We start from the raw sequence: 17,858 nt of genomic DNA on the forward strand, positions 1-17,858 counted from the left end.
TAAAAAAACCAAACTTGCTGCAGTCGAGTTGGTTCTGTAGGGTTGCTATGAGTCAGAATTGACTCAATGGCAATGGGTTTGATTTGGTCTACAGTAATTCTATGTTCAACTTTTTGAGGAGTCACCAAATTGTTTTCCACAGCGACTATACCATCTTATATTCCCACCAGCAATGGATGAGGTTTCCAGTTTCTCCACAACCTTACCAACACTTGTCATTTTCATTTTTTTGTTTTTGTTTTTATCATTGCCATTCTAACAGGGGTGAGGTGGCATCTCATTGTAGTTTTCATTTGCATCTCTCTAACGGCTGATGATGCTGAGCATCTTTTCATGTGCTTGTTGGCCATCTGAATATCCTCTTTTGTGAAGTGTCTGGCCAAGTCCTTTCCCATTGTTTTGATTGGGTTATCTTTTTGTTAACTTGTAGAAACTTTTTTAAAAAATATATTTTGGATATTAGACTCTTATCAGATATGGTTTCTGAAAATTTTCTCCTAATCTGTAGGTTGTCTTTTCACTTTTTAAAATAAAGTCCTTTGATGAATAAAAGTATTTAATTTCTACGAGGGTCCATTTATCTACTTAGTCTTTTTATGCTTGTGCTTTTCTTGTCATATCTGATACTTTATTATTAAAAACTAGGTCCTGTATCTATGCTCCTGTATTTTCTTCTAAGAATTTTATGGTTTTAACTTTCACATTTAGGTTCTTACTCCATTCAGAATTGGTTTTTGTGTATGGTGTGGGGCACATTTTAATTAAAAGATTATATCTAGGCGTATATGTGCTTATATATTTATATATATATATATATATATATAAATAAAAGTATGTGTTGTACGTAAGAAAAAGTTTAGAAGCATATATACCAAAGTGATAACACTGGTCACCCTTGAGAATGGGTGTATAGGCGAGAATTATTGCTCTTTACACATTTCTCTTTTTTTTTTTAAACAATTTCTCATTTTATTTACTTTTTTTGAACATTTTATTGTGGTTTAGGTGAAAGTTTTACAGAGCAAATTAGTTTCCCAGTCGACAATTTACACACAGCTTGCTTTATGACATTGGTTACAAACCCCTGAATGTGTCAGCATTCTCTCTTCTACCTCCCTGGGTTCCCCATTTCCATTCGTCCAGCTTTTCTGCCCCTTCCTTCTTTCTGAACTTTGCTTTTGGGCGAATGCTGCCCTTTAGGTCTCATATAGTTGATTGTTCTGAGATATACATTCCTCACTGGTTTCTGTTCATTTTATAGGCCTGTCTATTATATGGCTATAATGTAATCTCCCAGAGTGATTTCAGTTCCAAGCTTGAAGGGTGTCTAAGGGCCATAGTCTCAGTGGTTCCACCAGTCTCTATCAGACTTGTAAGTCTGGTCTGATTTATGAGTTTGAATTTTGTTCTACATTTCTCTCCCACTCTGTCCATGACCTACTATTGTGGTCCCAGTCAGTGTCGTTGGTAATGATAGCCAGCCACCATCTAGTTATTTAATTTTTTACTGAGCTACAACTTACATATTGTAAAGGACATAAGTACAAACCTAAAAAATATTTACATATGTAAAACACCTGTAGCAGATGATATTTCTAAATACGTCTAAATAATTTGTCCAGTCTCATGAGGACTTCTTACGATGTGACCTGGCCACCCTCTCGTCAAGAGGTGGAGTCTAAGTTCCCTCCCCTTCAACCTGGGCAGGCCTTTGTGACTGCCTCAACATATTAAGTATGAATACGCTGTGTGACTTTCAAGGCTAGGTGATAAAAAGTGATAGATAGTACCCCCCTCCTGGCTCTCTCCCTCTGAATCACCCATGCTGTGAGGAAACCCAGGTCCCTAGAGAGGCCCATTGTCATCGTATGTTTTACTCCTATATATGTTTCAAACCCATAAGACATTATTGTTGTTGTTTTAAACCGTCAACAGTCACTTATATTTACCCACAAATTTACCCTTTCTGCTGCTCTTCATTCCGTCCTGCAGCTTCTTTCTGGGATCATTTTCCTTCAGTCTGAAGAACACTGTAGTGCAGATTTGCTTCCAGAGAATTTCCTCAGTAGGTCAAGACTTCATCCTGAGACCACTCATTAAAGGTGAATGCTTGAAGTCTAAAGATGTGGACTCTAGCCACTGGACAAACCTTACATTGTCCTTATTCTCCAGTCATAATTGAACATCTTGTGGTCTTACCTGTGAGCCTTGCCATGACTACCCTGCAATAAACTGAGTTTATGCATGATAAACTTGAGCATTTCTTTATTTCAAAATTAATCCCCACAGGACAATATTCCTATCAGATGTTGGATCCAGTGGCAGTTTCAGCTCCTAGTAGGCTGTGATTTTCTGTATCTGCCTGTATCTCCAATTTTTCAGGGATGTGGTTTGCACTGTGACCTCAATTCTCCGATTTTCAGTTTTTCAGCATTTTCTTGTTGCAAGGGTGGGAATGATGAGTCCCAAGATCTCTACATGTGGAACAGGAAAAAGGAAATCTCAGCCAGTACTATTTTTGCTTTGATGCACTTGAGATTTTCTTTGGGATTTAAAATATGGTCAATTTGTGGTAATGGATTATAACACATTAAAAAAAGAATCCATGAGTCCAGAACAATACAGAGAGGGGTGGGTAGTGAAGAGGAGAAGAGAAGGTTCTTCTTTACAGAATAATGCCACTGTTAGATGTAGACAGAATTACAGAATTAGAAATCACCATTTTGCAACATCCAGTGTAATACTGATTTGGATTTTTTAAATCATCAACGGATGCTAAAACCATGAGGTGAAAAGTTTTTTGGGAAACAGGATAATCAAAAGGTATCAAAGTACCACCCCATGGAAACCTGTTGGTGTTGAGTCGATTCTGATTTCATGGCAACCCTACGTGTTACAGAATAGAACTGCTCCATAGGGTTTTCTTGGCTGTAATTTTTATGGGAGCAGATTACCAGGCCTTTCTTATGCAGCACCACAAGGTGGATTCAAATGGCCAACCTTTAGGTTAGCAGCCAACTGAAAATTAATTACATAGGAAACATACTCCTTTAGTATGGAGCGATCTGGCAGCCTTAACCAAGGAATTAAGTTTAGCATATCAACAGTAGCATATCACGTGCCTTCTGAAGCGATGCAATAAGAAGTACATAATATCATCTGCATAGTATTCTTGCCAAGAATGTTTAACCTCAAAGCTAATTACAAAATCATGAAGAAATAACTATGCAAATCTAGACTGCTGAGCATTCTGCTTCATAATCCTGGGCCCTTTAAAGAAGTCAATATTATAAAAAACAAAAACATGTAGAGGAACTATTTTAAATTAAAATAGGCTAAGGAGATATATAACCAATGGCAACATGTGAACTTTAATTTGATCCTGGATTTTTAAAAAAATCATTTATGAAAGACATTTTTTGGACAATCGGAGAAACTGGTGGTACAGCAGTTAAGTGCTCAACTGCTAATTGAAAGGTAGGTGGTTTGAATCTACCAGCTGCTCTGTGGGAGAAAAACATGGCAGTCTGCTTCTGTAAAGATAACAGCCTTGGAAGCCCTACAGAACAGTTCTACTCTGTCCTGTCAGGTCACTATGAGTCAAAATCATCTCGACGGCAATGGTTTTGTTTTTTGAAATATGGACTGTATATGAAATAATATTAGATATATATTAGAAGCTATTATGACATTATAGTTAATTGCATTAGTGTGATAATGGTATGGTGGTTATAGGAGAATGCCCTTGTCTTTAGAAGACACCTGCCGAAGCATTTAGGGTTCAAGTGTTATGAGGTCTGCAGCTTGCTTTGAAATAGTTCAGAAAAAAATGTGGCAAAATGTTAACAGGTAAATCTATTGAAGCTGCAAGTATTCGCTGTACTATTCTTTCAGCTTTTTTGTTATACTTGAAAATTTTCATGATAAAAAGTTGGCGGAAAATGGTCAATTTTTATAATCTATGTGGTAAAAAAATTTTTTTTTCTTTTTTTCCTTAATTGCTGTGGAGTTGATTATGATTCATGACAAGCTGTGTGTGTTAAGAGTAAAACTGTGTTCCACAGGGTTTTCAATGACTGGTTTTTCAGAAGTAGATCATCAGGTCTTTCTTATGAGGTGCCTCTGGTGGACTCAACCTCCAACCCTTCAGTTAGCGACAAGCACATTAACTATTTCCACCATCCAGGGACTCCAACGGTAAAAAGGAAATACATGCTTTTTATAGTTACAAAAAATATCTCCAAATTTCTAGTCTTCTGAGGTTAGTTTCCTTAGTATACAAATAAAAGGGTTCAACCTCCTTTCCATATAAAGTCTAGGACTTTACTGAATATTTCCAAGGATTCCCAAGAGAGAAGAAACAGGGGGCTTACAATCTTCTGATTACATCTTGCTCTGGGTTCTTGGCTCTTGTTCACCATCTTGCCTCCTGTGGCTATTGTCTTTTCTCCATGCTGTAACACCCCTTATGTGGGTGCCAGTTCCCCTTCTTAACTCTTCAAGTCACCACTGAACAAGAGGCCAGACTTTTATCGCTTGGAGGTGAGAGAAGGGAAGTTTGGAGAAAAGGGAAGGACAGGATTAGAAAGAAGTTTTGGTGTGAGGAGGCAATTTCAGTGTTCAGCTCCTGAGATGAGGCAATTTAGGACAAAATGCCCCAATTTTAAGCCAAAACTGGCTTTCCCAGGGATCTTATTTCCCCTATAACCATCCATGTAGTTTAGAGTCAGGTAGTAGATAGCATTTTTCTTATTACCCACTGCTGTTTCCATACTGGAAACCCTGGTGGCATAGTGGTTAAGAGGTACGGCTGCTAACCAAAAGGTCGGCAGTTCAAGTCCACCAGGCGCTCCTTGGAAACTCTATGGGGCAGTTCTACTCTGTCCTATAGGGTTGCTATGACTGGGAATCGACTCAACGGCAGTGGTTTGGCAGTGTTCTACTTCCTTCAGTCAGCAGCCCTCCTCCACTGAAATCCCAACCACATGCACACACTACCCTTTTTGTCTCTAGTCCACCCTCTACATTCCTTAAAGACTTTGGAATCATAGCTCTTCCCATGATTCCATGGTATCTCAATATCTGTGTGGATGAGGCCTAACCCCTAGCTCCCTCCCTGCTCCCTTCTACTTTACTCACCCATTTTCTCAGCACCCACCCTGGACCTACATCACAGGGAGCTGCTCTGCCTCAAATCTCACTATACAAACATATAAATATGAAATGAATGATGGCTGCCTTGATCTTCTTTTTGAGTGTACAGCTAGCTGTGGCTTGTTAGGGCTTCCAGCACTTGGGCTTTGAGACTGCCATTCTACTATATTCTACTATATGCATTTTAAACAAAATCTACTCACTTGCATTTTTAGGTAAACCGTGGACATTTATTCCATCTAACCTGGGCTTGGGGAAGGGGTTGCTCATTCACTACTTCAGTTCCAATTTGAATTTCTTCCTGAGTGTGTTCCTTTTCCAAAGAAAGAGTCATTCGAAAGGCCTAACGGCTCTGGAAGTCCCTTTGGAAGACAAGACAGATGGAGTGGTTTTACAGGAGACACCTAGGTTAAGGCATTTTTTGTAATCTATAAGGCTTTTCCTACAAACAATAATAACTTAAAAATTGTAATCTATACAGCTTTTCCTACAAAGAAAAAGATGTTTCTGACTATACTTGCCTGTCCAAGAACTATTTCCTGGTTTCTTACCCTCTGCCTTTAACAGCTGACTTGACTCGGGGCCTGCCATACTGCACTGGGGCAAGGAAGGCCTCTCTCCCCCAATCCTGAAGAGCCACATTATAAATAGTGCCCATGAGGGGATAACACAGTCTACACAGCCTTTTCCATTTATTCTTTACTTTAGGCTTAGGCGGTGGTTCTTTCAGGGTCAGGGACTGAAAACAAGTGCTAGAAAGGCAGAGGAGGTAGGCAAGGGGGCTTTAACAGCAGGGATGGAACAGCAGGCCTAGATGGAGCAGCGGGGCCCTGTGGCCAGGAGGAAGCGTCCATTAGCCTGGGAGGACATGAGCAGCAGACAGCCGGAAAGGGAAGGGACCTGCAGACCTGGGAAGAGGTCACTGGGTTTCCAAGCCTCCCAGCTCTGGTCTGGAATTGACACAGGAGGGTGGCCATCTGGAGTAATGACTTCGCCATGCTTGGGATGAGGGCTGTCAGGAATTATATCATCCCCTACCCACATGCTCCCTTGGCCATGCCCTCTGTCCCCTTCCACTTTCTTGTGGGAAACCCCTCGAAGGACTAGGCTTGGGGACCTGTCCTAGGAACATATGAGGCTACCGGAGCTGGTGATGAGGGGCCTGAAGGTAGGAAGAGACGGAATATGCCAACCGAGCCGCAGATCTGAGGAGGCTCCTGGAGGTCGTCCGGTTGTGAGGCCTGCAGAAGCTCGCACTCCTGGAGTACAGCTCTTCGGAGCGCTCGGCGCGAGGCGTAGGGGCAGCCCACCGCACCAGGCCCCTCCTGGCGGCCTCGCGAGCGCCCCGGAACCCCCACCTGGCGGGGCGCGCCTGGCGCCGGGTCGCGCGCCGAGCGGTTCCGGGAGGGTGGGGCCGGGAGGGACGGCGGCGCGCGGCCTCCGGAAGCGCCTTTCCCGGAAGGCAGGGAGGCGGCGCCGGCCTGCGGAGGCGGCCTGGGAGATGGCTGCGGGGCCGCGGGGGCGCTCTCCTCAGCAGCGGGCGCCGCGCCGCTAGAGAATGGCTTCGGTCGGGCCGGCCGCGCCGGGGGAGCAGGCCCCGGGGGCTGAGGCGGAGCCGGGCCCCGCAGGGTCGCCGCCATCGCCGTCGCCACTGGGGCCCCTGCTCCCCCTGCAGCGGGAGCCTCTGTACAACTGGCAGGCGACCAAGGCGTCGCTGAAGGAGCGCTTCGCCTTTCTCTTCAACTCCGAGCTGCTGAGCGATGTGCGCTTCGTGTTGGGCAAGGGCCGCGGCGCTGCGGCCGCCGGGGGCCCGCAGCGCATCCCCGCCCACCGCTTCGTGCTGGCCGCGGGCAGTGCCGTCTTCGACGCCATGTTCAACGGCGGCATGGCCACCACGTCGGCCGAGATCGAACTGCCGGACGTGGAGCCCGCAGCCTTCCTGGCGCTGCTGAGGTGAGCGGAGCGGCGGGACTCCCCGGTGACCTTGGCCAGGCTCTCCTTACCGCTCCGGCCTCAGTTTCCTCTCGAGCCAGTGATGCTCCGGAAGGTCTAAACCAAAATCCGTAAGGTGGACGGTTGGCTGCCTGCTGTCAAAACAAATGTAAATGTCAGCACCCACATAGCGAGCATTTTGCCGTTAAAAGGCGCTTTCACATCCCAATAGTGGATTGTCGCCCAGGCTTCTGAATTAGAGAAGTGGCAGCATAGGGTGCGGATCGGGTTATCCTGATGCCCATCAAATCTGGAAGAGCACAACCTTTGCAGAGATTTTGTTGGGAGAGTAGTAGTTGAAAAGCTTTGCAGGACTGGTGTCTTTTTTTTTTTTTTAATTAAAAATCTCTGATTCCTTTTTCTTTAGCCTATTTATTGCAAAGGTCTTGCCCCTACGAAAGTGAATACCAAAGCAAGTACTGTGGCTAAACCTGCCTTGTGTTCCTGCAGACAAGCTCCCATTTGCGTAAAAAAACGAGTCCCACCGTTAGTGTTAGAGAGGCTTTTTTTTTTTTTTTTTTGAGGATAGTAGCTGGACTTAGATTAATTTATTTAGTTGTCAGTCGCTGGGGAGTCGGCTCCAACTCATGGCGACCTTATGTATAACAACGAAACGTTGCCAGGTCAAGAGAATAGTTTGGCATTACTAGCTTTTAATCACGACAGACCTGTTGGGGAGGTGTAGATAGTATTTCCCCTGATTTTGCAAATAACACCGAAGCCCAGAAAGGTCAGGTAACTTGCCCAAGGTAACTGAGCCAACGCAGGGCTTTTTCACTGACAACAAGGTGTTTTTCATTATATTAGTATGTTTTTTAGCTGCCTGAATAGAGTGTGTCCCTGTTGAAGTAGCAGAGTCTTCGGTGGTACTGCTACAAAAACAGACATGTCAGTGGAACAGAACAGATAGTTCCACAAAGACTCACAACTCAGTTTACACAATACTAAGATTCCATTAATAAATGGATAAAGGACAGGATAGATAATTTAGGAAAAGGAAAAAACACCACTAGTCAGCAAAGAGAATGTTTAACCTTATTAGTAATTAAAGAAGTGTGCATTTTTAAAGTGAAGTGCTTTCCCGCTTTTATTAACAAAAAATTTTTAAGATAGTATTTTTAAAATATTAAAAGATAATGTCAATATTAAAATATATTGTCTGATGTTAACGTGTTATTTTTTAAAGATAGTATCTGATGCTGAGGTTTTACTGTAAAGGTATTGGTAAAACCCTTCAGAAAAGAGTTTGGAGCTATACACACCCCACCCTACCCCACATTTAGGAAATATTCTGATACTGAAAAAGACGGTCTACACAGAAATATTTACAGTAATGAGGAGGTGTTCAACTGTAGGGAAATGGTTAGGTAAACTACGATAGGTCCACTTGATAGAATGTAATGCAGCCACTAAATGTGATATTTATGAAGACTAGGTTATAACATGGAAAATTTTTAACAAAATGACATTTGAAACTAGGCTACGATTACAGCTGTGAAAAGAAAAGGCACAAGCATTGTATGCCTAGAGACAAAGATAGCAGGAAACTTACCAAAATGCTAACCAAGGTTGTATCAAGGTGGGGAGAGGATGGATGTCTTTTTTTTCTAATTTCCTCTTTGTTTTCCATATTTTCTGTAATTTCGTTCAGTTACACCTATAAGGGGGAAAAAATCTCAAAAGCTAGGATCTAGGCCATTTTGGTTTTTGATTTGAAGTTGACCCAGGAGGGTTGGGTATATGTAGCTCAATTAGATTTTCTAAACTAGAGGTATTTTCAAAGTGGTCTGTCGGCCACCTGCATTATAATCTCCTGAGGCACTTGTTAAATTTGTAGATTCCCTTCTCCGCCATTACACTATCACAGTATTTGGATGTGGGACCTTGTGAGCATATTTAATACTCTCCATAAGTATAGAGTCGCTATGAGTCAGAATTGACTTGAAGGCAGCGGGTTTTAAGTGATATTTATACCTGTTAAAGTTTGAGAGCCACTGATCAAAAAATATTGTTGAGTAGCCTTTTCCTTTGGAAAAAATGTATAAATAGCTAGGATAAAAATGTAGAGGTCCACTTGATAGAATGGAAAACTGCTCCATTTCAGTCAGTCCCTTCTTGTCAATAGAAAATAAGTGAACTAACTTTAGAATCCTTGAAGCACAGTGTACTTTAATTTCTCAGGTAGTCATGGTATTTGTCCTTCGGGTTCCAGGCATTGTTCTATTCTAAAATTGATGGCTGGGCTGTTTTTAACCTTAGGCAATGGCTGACTGTGAAACATAGCGTACTTACCTAATATTGTGTGACATAAAGACGTCTGATAGTACTTGCTGAGTTGGAAAAGCAGGTTGGGCATACTTTTATTATACAACTTTAATTGTCATTTCTTAAAAGGACTTTGAGCTTGGGTTTGAAGCCCTTTAAGAAACTGCTCGTTTTGATCAGCCTGGCCCTTGAGTGATATTTTTCTGTTGTTTTTTTGACAAATACTTACTGTGTGCTTCCCTTGTGCCAGTCACTGTTTTAGGTGTTGGGAATACAACACTGAGCAACAAGAACAAAGTCCCTGCCCTCATGGAAATTATAATCTAGTGAAGGGAAACAAAGATTTAATGCAGTGTAATGTCAAAAAAAAAAAATGTTTTTTTAATGTCAAGTAAAGGAGCCTGGGTGGTGCAATGGTTCAGCTTTCGGCTGGTAACCCAGAGGTCAGCAGATCGAACCCAACAGCTGCTCTTGGAGAGAAAGATGTGGCAATCTGCTTCTGTAAAGATTACAGCCTTCAGAACCCTATGGGGCAGTTTGGCCTTGTCCCATAAGGTTACTATGAGTTGGAATTGACTCAGTGGCAACAGGTTTGGTTTGAGTTTAATGTCAAGCACTGATAAGTATTTTGAAGAAAATGATAAAGCCGTGTTGGAAGTATCCCTCTAAGCAGGAAAAAGCATGAGCTAAGGTCCCAAGTTTCTCCTTTTGGAGGGACTGCAAGAGTAGACCAGTGTGATTTATCAGAGTGGGTGAAAGAAAGTAGAAGATGAGGTCAAAGAGATAGGCCAGGCAAGATTGTGCAGGGCTTTAGAGCCCATGGAAGGACTTTGAGCTTCCTTGGGTGTGTGATGATAAAGTTTTGGAACAGTAGAGTGACATGATCTGATTTATGTTTAAAATTTTTTTTTTCCAGCAGTTGTTTGGTGATTAGACTGTCTGGAGAGTATGATAGGCAGCAGGGTGGTGGATTAAGAAGCTTTTGCAGTAGTCCAGGCAAGAGATGATAATGGATTATACCAGGGTGGTAACAATGAACATGATGAGAAGTGGTCAAATGTGGGTATATTTTGAAGGTAGAACCAAGAGGAAGTCCAAATAGGGCTGTAGAATAGACATACATGAACCCAGAGTTTAGGGAAGAGCTTCTCACTGAATATAAATTTGAAAGCATGAGGCCAAATGAGATTGCCTGGGAAGTGAATGTAGGTAAAGAGAACAAGGATAAGCCCTGGGATCCTCCAACATGCAGAGATATAACAGAGGAGAAGGAGCATACATAAAATGAGACGGAGAAGGAGCTGTCGGTGTAAGAAGAAAGGAGAATGGTATGCTGGATGTCACGTCGAAGAATGCATTTCAAGAAGAAGGACCAAAATAAAAAATTTAAGGAAGAGGGAATAGTCAGCTATGTTAAATGCTGCTGGGAGTTGGGTAAAATGAGGACATTGAATTCATTATTGGTTTTGACAATATGGAGGCTGTTAGTAACCCTGAAGACTGATTTCGGCAAACTGATTAGAGTAGATTGAGGAGAAAATGGGAGGTGAGAAACTGGAGACAAGCAGTGTAAACCGTCCTCGAGTAAGGAGTTTTGCTGGAAAGGGAAACAAAAGGAGTGGTGGCTGGAAGTGGATATGAGGTAACTATTCCTCAGGATTGTCTTCAGCTTTCTTCTCTTCTCCAATTAACCCACGGCATTTTATATTCCTCCGTGTATAGCTCCAGGCCTCACTCAGCTCCAGACTCCAGTTGCCAGTGGGACACTCACAAGTGTGTAGTACCCATGCAGATGAATGTGTCAATAATAAAAATAACTAACATTTACTGAGTGCTTACTGTGTGCCATTTACTCTTCCTAAGCACGTTATGTGACTTCACTTAAACTTCAGAGCAGTCCTTTGAGGCAGAGACGATTATTACTATACCGTTCTAGCTTTTGCCACAATAATGCTTTCTAACAAAGTACCCCAAAAGTCAGGGACTTAAAAAACAATGATTTATTCTCGCTCATGAGTCTGTGGGTCAGCTGGATATGGAATCAGCTGGACTTGACCCCAAGCTATAGTTTTGTTCCAGTGTATTCCACATCTTTCTCATCCTTTTTGGACCATTCCTGAAGATTCTATCCCTTTTTCTTTATTTTTGTTTTTTTTCTCTGCATTGCCTCAACTGAATTACAACTGTAGTCAGGTAACCTTTAGATTTAACTCTCTCCATTTTTCATACTGTCAAAAGAGTTATCTCTCTCATATCCAAATATTGTCATGTGATTCCCTTGAATCTTGTAATGACTTCTTTTTGTGTATAGGATGAGGTGTAAACACTTTAGCAGGTACATGAGACCTTTGTGATTCAATTTCTATTTCTTCCCACTCCTCTCCATTTGCTCAGTGCTTCAAGCCTAATTACTGATACCAAAACAAAACCAAACCCCTTGCTGTTGATTCAATTCTGACTCATAGCAACCCTATAGAACGGAGTAGAACTGCTCCAGAGGGTTTCCAAGGAGTGCCTGGTGGATTTGAACAGCTGACCTTTTGGTTAGCAGCCAGGCTCTTAACCACTACACCATTGAGGTTTCCTAATAACTTTTTTTTTTTTAAACTGCCTTCCTTCCAAGGCCTCCTTGCCTTTGTACTTCTTAGTCTTAACTGCCCAGAAGATCTGCAGTTAATTACTATACTTCAGATATACATCAGGCTTTACCTCTTCTATATACATCACTTAATTCCACCCCCAGACAGAATTGAGCACTGCTTCATCTACTCCACAGTGTGTCTTGGTTGTCTATTGCAGTGTAACAAACCACCCTAACACTTAGTGGCTTAAACAACCATCTTATTATCTCTCACGGTTGTGTCAGTTGTTGGGACCAGCTGAGTGGTTCTTAAGATTTCTCCTTGAAATCTGTCATGTAATTGGAGTCTTTTAGAGGTCTGACTTAGATGCTGGGATGACTGAGCCTTCTTCCCTCTCCATGTAAAGCCTCAGATTCTCTCCACGTAGCTTCTCCAGTAGGTCCCTCCAGCAGGCAGCGCAAGAGCACAAAAGCAGGAGCTGCTAGGCTTCCTTAAGGTTTAGGCCACAAACTGGCACAATGTCACTTCTGCTACTTTTTTTTTTTTTTTTGGTCACACAGGAGTCACACAGGGCCAGCCTAGATTCACTGCAGGATCAATCTATACAGGGGTGTGAATTCTGGGAGGTGTGATTTACTGGGAGCCATCTATAGAGATTAGCTATAACAGTGCTTAATGTGTACATTTTTATCATTATGGTATTACTTTTTTTAAAAATAGAATATTTTTTAGAATGGATTCAGACTTACAGAAAAATTGAAACGATAGTACATAGGGTTTCCATATACCAGGCACCCACTTTCTACTATTATTAATATGCATTCCTGTGATATTTTTTGTTAAAATTAATGAACTGGTACTGATGAATTTACTGAAGTCCATAGTTTACTCATGTTTGCTTAGTTTTTACCTAATGTGACATTACTTTTTAATCAATTTTATTATCGAACTAAGCTTTTTATGGGCAAAACTATCTTATTCATATTTGTATCTCTAGACCTTGTCACAGTGACTTAAGTTATATACCAAAAACTCATTGCTGTCAAGCCAATTCCAACTCAACAGCGACCCTATAGGACAGAGTAGAACTGCCCCATAGGGCTTCCAAGGCTGTAAATCATGACAGAAGCTGACTGCCATATCTTTCTCCTGTGGAGTGACTGTTGGGTTCGAACCATCGAACTTTCGGTTAGCAGCCAAGTGTTTAACCACTGTGCCACCAGGGCTCCTCTGGCATTATATAGCCCCTCAATAAATATTTTTGAGTAAAATAAATGAATCAGTAGCGATACATGGTTTCTTTCTAAGGAGCCTGGTGGGACAATGGTTAAGTATAAAATCTTATATAATTTTAAGTATAAAATAAACTTTCACTTTAGTCTTTTTAAAATTAGATTTAAATTTTTGTCTTTTTAGTCTTTTTGGAAAACCATTAATCTTTCAGGAGAAAACAGAAGTGATTTCATGACATAACCGTTTCTTCATGGTCCTGTCCTTAGAGATTGTATATGAGAACAGAAATGTTCACTTTAAAATACAAAGGATTGTGGTTATGTCATGTTTAGTTTTTATTTACGTTTTTAAAAACCTTGGCTTACTTAGTTTTTTTTTTTTTTGAATAGCAGTTTTAACAATTAAATAAAATTGAGATAAATGTGTGACTGAAATGTGAACCAAGATGATTCTTGAATTTTTAGGTACCTTTTTTTCTTATTAGAAATGAAAGTTGTTTCCCCACCACTGTTATGTAGGAAGGCTATAAGATAATGCCATGGAAGTCTTCCAAAATGCAGAGGAAAATAGTAGAGATAACAAATACGAGACAATCTAAAAATAAATAGCTAACAATTACTGAGGCTAATTATTTGTCAGATGCTGTTGTAAACAGTGTTTTAACTTGTGTTAATCCCTCACCACAGCATTATTAAATAGGTACTATTATTCTCATCGGAAACTCTGGTACCATAGTGGTTAAGTGCTATGGCTGCTAACCAGAAGGTCGGCAGTTCGAATTCACCAGGCGCTCCTTGGAAACTCTGTGGGGCAGTTCTCCTCTATCCTATAGGGTCACTATGAGTCGGAATCAATTCGATGGCAGGGGTTTGGTTTTTGGTTATTCTTATCTGTTTTCAGATGGGCACACAGTGATAATAACTTCCTTAAAGTCACAGAGCTAGCAAGTAATGGGAGAGGTTCAACTCCAAATCTCTTACAGAGTCCACACAAATTAAAAGTCCCCTCCCAGTTGGCCTTATAGCGTAGCACTGGATGCGTACAGAAGCCCAGAAGTGGTATGACATGGTAGACAGCTCTCATGTTTCCTCAGCCTGATTTTCTAATCTTTAAAATGGAGGTAACAGTGCCAACGTTCTTTATGGGAGGATTAAATGAGATGGTGTCTATCACATGGTAGACACTCAGCGAATGATGATTTTCTCTCCTATCTTTTTATCCTCCTCCTTCCAACTATGAGATCTCTGAGGGTACTTGGTTTTTAATTCCTTATACTCATCACAAAGTGTGGCATATAATGTTAAGTATTACGAGGGCGATACAGTTGACTGACTTGAGTCTACAAAAGGAGTTTTTGGAAAAAATACTTTAAAATAGTGTAATTCAGAAAAACAGCAGGCCTCACTTTTGAAACTGAGATATGAAAATGAGATAGTTGTAAGGGTAGTAATATGCTCAACGGATGTTGGAGGTGTATTGGGCCAGGGCTTCGTCTTGGGTGGCGATTAATGGGCTCTAGGAATGAAAGAGGGAGGGAGTTGAAAGAGAGTAGGGACATGACATAGAACTTACTTTCCTTGCTCACTTCAGTATGGTAGAGGATTCTGGAAGAGCTAATGGATTTTCTTGAATACTTAATTTACGACTTGAGTCCTAGGGAAATAAGTGTGTGTATGTGTGTCTGTAGTATCACTAAAAAGAAATATTCACTTCTTCCTAATGTTATACCTCTCCAAGACCCTCAGCTGTTCTAAAAGTAGCTGAGATCTGAGCAGTAAGCCCAAAGGGTCTATGAGGAGCCACAAAGGGAGCCCAAAGTTGATATACAGAAGTTCAAGTGTAGTTCAACAAGAACTGCCTCTGCCTTCATTGAGAATCTATGCTTTATCTATAGTCCTGTGAAGCTGATTAATTAGTGACCTAGCAGTTAGAAGCAGTCAACTAGGAGGAAAGCAGCCTTGGGCTGATAATATTTTGAGAGAAAATTGGACCTGAAAGCTCAAAGCACATAGCATTGTGGGGTCATTTAACATATTACTAAATTGCTTTATTCCTCCAAAGCCGCAGAGTACTCTCTAATCTTCGGTTATTATGATAATTCTGAAATAACAATGAAAAGTTAAAAATGCCCAGCATAAGAAGGCACCCTTATCAGGAAATGAGTGTTCTAACATTGAGGTGTGGATGTCAGTTCTCTGTAGATTTAGTAAGTGGGCATGAGGGAGGGAAAAGTGAACCACTGTTGATTTCAGCAACTATGAGTGGTAAAAAGAACTCCAAAGACTTGACTTGGAGACATGAGTCTGCTATGTGATCTTGGCTTAACCTCAGTGTCCTTTGTCAAATGGAGAGACAACCTACCTCTCAGGATTGAGTACAAATAAAAAGAGATGATGGACGTGCAAATACCCCATAGGCTGGAAAGTCTGTTGCAGTTTTCAGGTTATTTTCTGTTTGTTTATTACCTTTGAAAATATTCCTCAGAGGTTTAACTCCGATGAATTGCTTATGTAGAACGTTACTAACCATCTCTGTAATTTCTCAATTGCTTTCCAGATTTCTGTATTCAGATGAAGTTCAGATTGGCCCAGAAACAGTTATGACCACTCTTTATACTGCTAAGAAATATGCAGTTCCAGCCTTGGAAGCACACTGTGTGGAATTTCTCACCAAACATCTTAGGGCAGATAATGCCTTTATGCTTCTTACTCAGGTAAGTAAATGTAGCTAAGGTATGTATTGCCGGAACTTAAGAAATGGAGTATAACCGTAACTATATATGAACTTTTAATATTTCCTGGATAATTATAGATGAGTATATTCAAGCACATGTAATTATTTCTCTAATACCATTCAGGGAAATAATATCAAATTTGTAAGATTTTAAAATAGAAAAGCAAACTAGAGTTTTCTTAATGCAATCCTGAATCATAGGTATAAAGAAACTAGATTGGAATTGGATTAAGGTTCAGTGTTGTTCCTGCTATGCTTGAGTGTTTGACAGCACAGCATGAAATTTTCTGGACATCTTAGTTCTCAATTTTTGTTAGATCTGGAATAAAGATTGAGTATTTCAAGTCTAGAAAAGTTCTAAGATTCATTTTCTTCGGACCTGTATCTGGAAGCTTGCTGACCTGCTCCTGGAGTAATCACTTTTTAAGGTTTTTACAAACTACTATTTCTCTGGAAAAAACATACTTTTAAAGTTTTCGTTAAGTACAATATACATACAGAAAAGTGTGCGTATCAGAAGTATACATTCTGAAGAATTTTCGCAAACAACACACTGAAGGAACCATTAACCACTCTCTGATGTATTTTATTCAGCATTTGTTAAATGCCTATAAACTGAGCTTCATACTTTAGATATAAATTGCTGTTTTTCTTTTTGGGCAATGTTGTAATACCTTTGTATGAATTATTTTAAAATTCTAAGTTGATAAAATGTAACCCTATTGAATATTAGTATTGAAAATAATCATGGATGTCCACTAGCTCAGTCCTCTCATTTCACCAGTGGAAAAACTACAACATGGGCTAATTAACTCCCTGCTCAAAGTCTCTCAACAGGATAGGCAGGCCAGAGCTCAGAGCTCATGTTTTCTAGTTCAGTGCTCATTCCATCACATAGAAAATGTTTAAAGGTATCTTTTTCTTTTAATATTCCTTCATCAACTATTTGTACTTTAGAAGAAAAGACATTCCCTTCTTGGATATAATCACTGAACTTCATGTCTGTAGTGTGCCAGGCACCAAATTGTCCTCTTTACATATGTGTTATCAGTTTACTCTTCATAACAACTCTGTGATGTAGATTACTGTTGTTATCCCCACTGTAACGATGAAGAAATGAAAGCTTAGAGAGGTTAAATATCTTCTTTAATGTTAGACAATTAACAAGTGGTAAAACTAGGACCTCTACCTTAAATGAACAGTTTTCAAGGTATGGTGATGTTGATGATAGTAACAAAAGCAAAATATATTGAGTGATGCTGTGGACCAGGCAGCATTCCAAGTACTTTGTGTGCCTTAATTCATTTAATCATCACAATAACTTCAGGAGGTTTAGGTGTTCAAGATAAATGTTTCTTATTATCCCCAATTTATAGATAAAGAGATTGAGGCACAGAGACAGAGGTGAAATAACCAAAGTCATATAACTAGAAAGCAATATCTTTCTATATATTTTCTCTCTTTTGAACTTGTGAGAAGAATCTAATAAAGAAGTTGATATTCACGAGATTCTTTATTGTCCAAGGGGCTTTAATGTGTTTGAAGAGGCTCACTTGACCACTTCTTAAATGTTTAATTGTTAAATACATAAACCTGCAAACAAAACTTTCAAAATGACGTGTTCATGAAAAATAATCACACTTACGTGCCTAGAGAGTATGTACTACAAATTTAGTAACCGATCCTTTTGAACACTTCAGACACCTTTCACAACAGAAAAATCATAACATGTATACTGTTAAAACTTAGGAGAGCATTTGCATTTACCCTATTCAGAAGTATCAATACCATATGTTTGTTTTCTTTATTATTCCTTCACTCTTCTTATAATATACCTTTTCCAGGTTATGTTAACTTTGTCACATCTGAAAGAAAATATCTCAGATTTGTGGATTACAG

The 17,858-nt window shown here is 40.3% G+C and overlaps 1 protein-coding gene and 1 long non-coding RNA gene across 3 annotated transcripts in view; one reads left to right on the top strand and one right to left on the bottom strand.

The window, feature by feature from the left end:
* Nucleotides 1-2,248: 2,248 nt before the first annotated feature.
* On the bottom strand, nt 2,249-6,556 carry LOC126087879 (uncharacterized). Of its 2 annotated transcripts, none has more exons than XR_007519895.1 (4): nt 6,348-6,556; nt 5,358-5,516; nt 4,374-4,535; nt 2,249-2,474 (listed from the first exon to the last, which is right to left on the bottom strand). It is a non-coding gene; the product is annotated as an uncharacterized LOC126087879 (long non-coding RNA). The 2 variants fall into 2 exon arrangements; XR_007519894.1 differs by having other exon boundaries at nt 6,297-6,556.
* A 44-nt stretch (nt 6,557-6,600) lies between these two features.
* Nucleotides 6,601-17,858, top strand: part of BTBD1 (BTB domain containing 1) — a 48,912-nt gene continuing 37,654 nt past the window's right edge. The window contains exons 1-2 of the mRNA XM_049905726.1: nt 6,601-7,107; nt 15,783-15,939. Coding sequence (XP_049761683.1) covers nt 6,713-7,107; nt 15,783-15,939 — 552 coding nt within the window. The 5' untranslated portion in view covers nt 6,601-6,712. The remainder of the gene's footprint in view (nt 7,108-15,782; nt 15,940-17,858) is intronic.

Source organism: Elephas maximus, chromosome 13 (genome assembly GCF_024166365.1).
Source record: "Elephas maximus indicus isolate mEleMax1 chromosome 13, mEleMax1 primary haplotype, whole genome shotgun sequence".
NCBI classification, from domain to species: Eukaryota; Metazoa; Chordata; class Mammalia; order Proboscidea; family Elephantidae; genus Elephas; species Elephas maximus.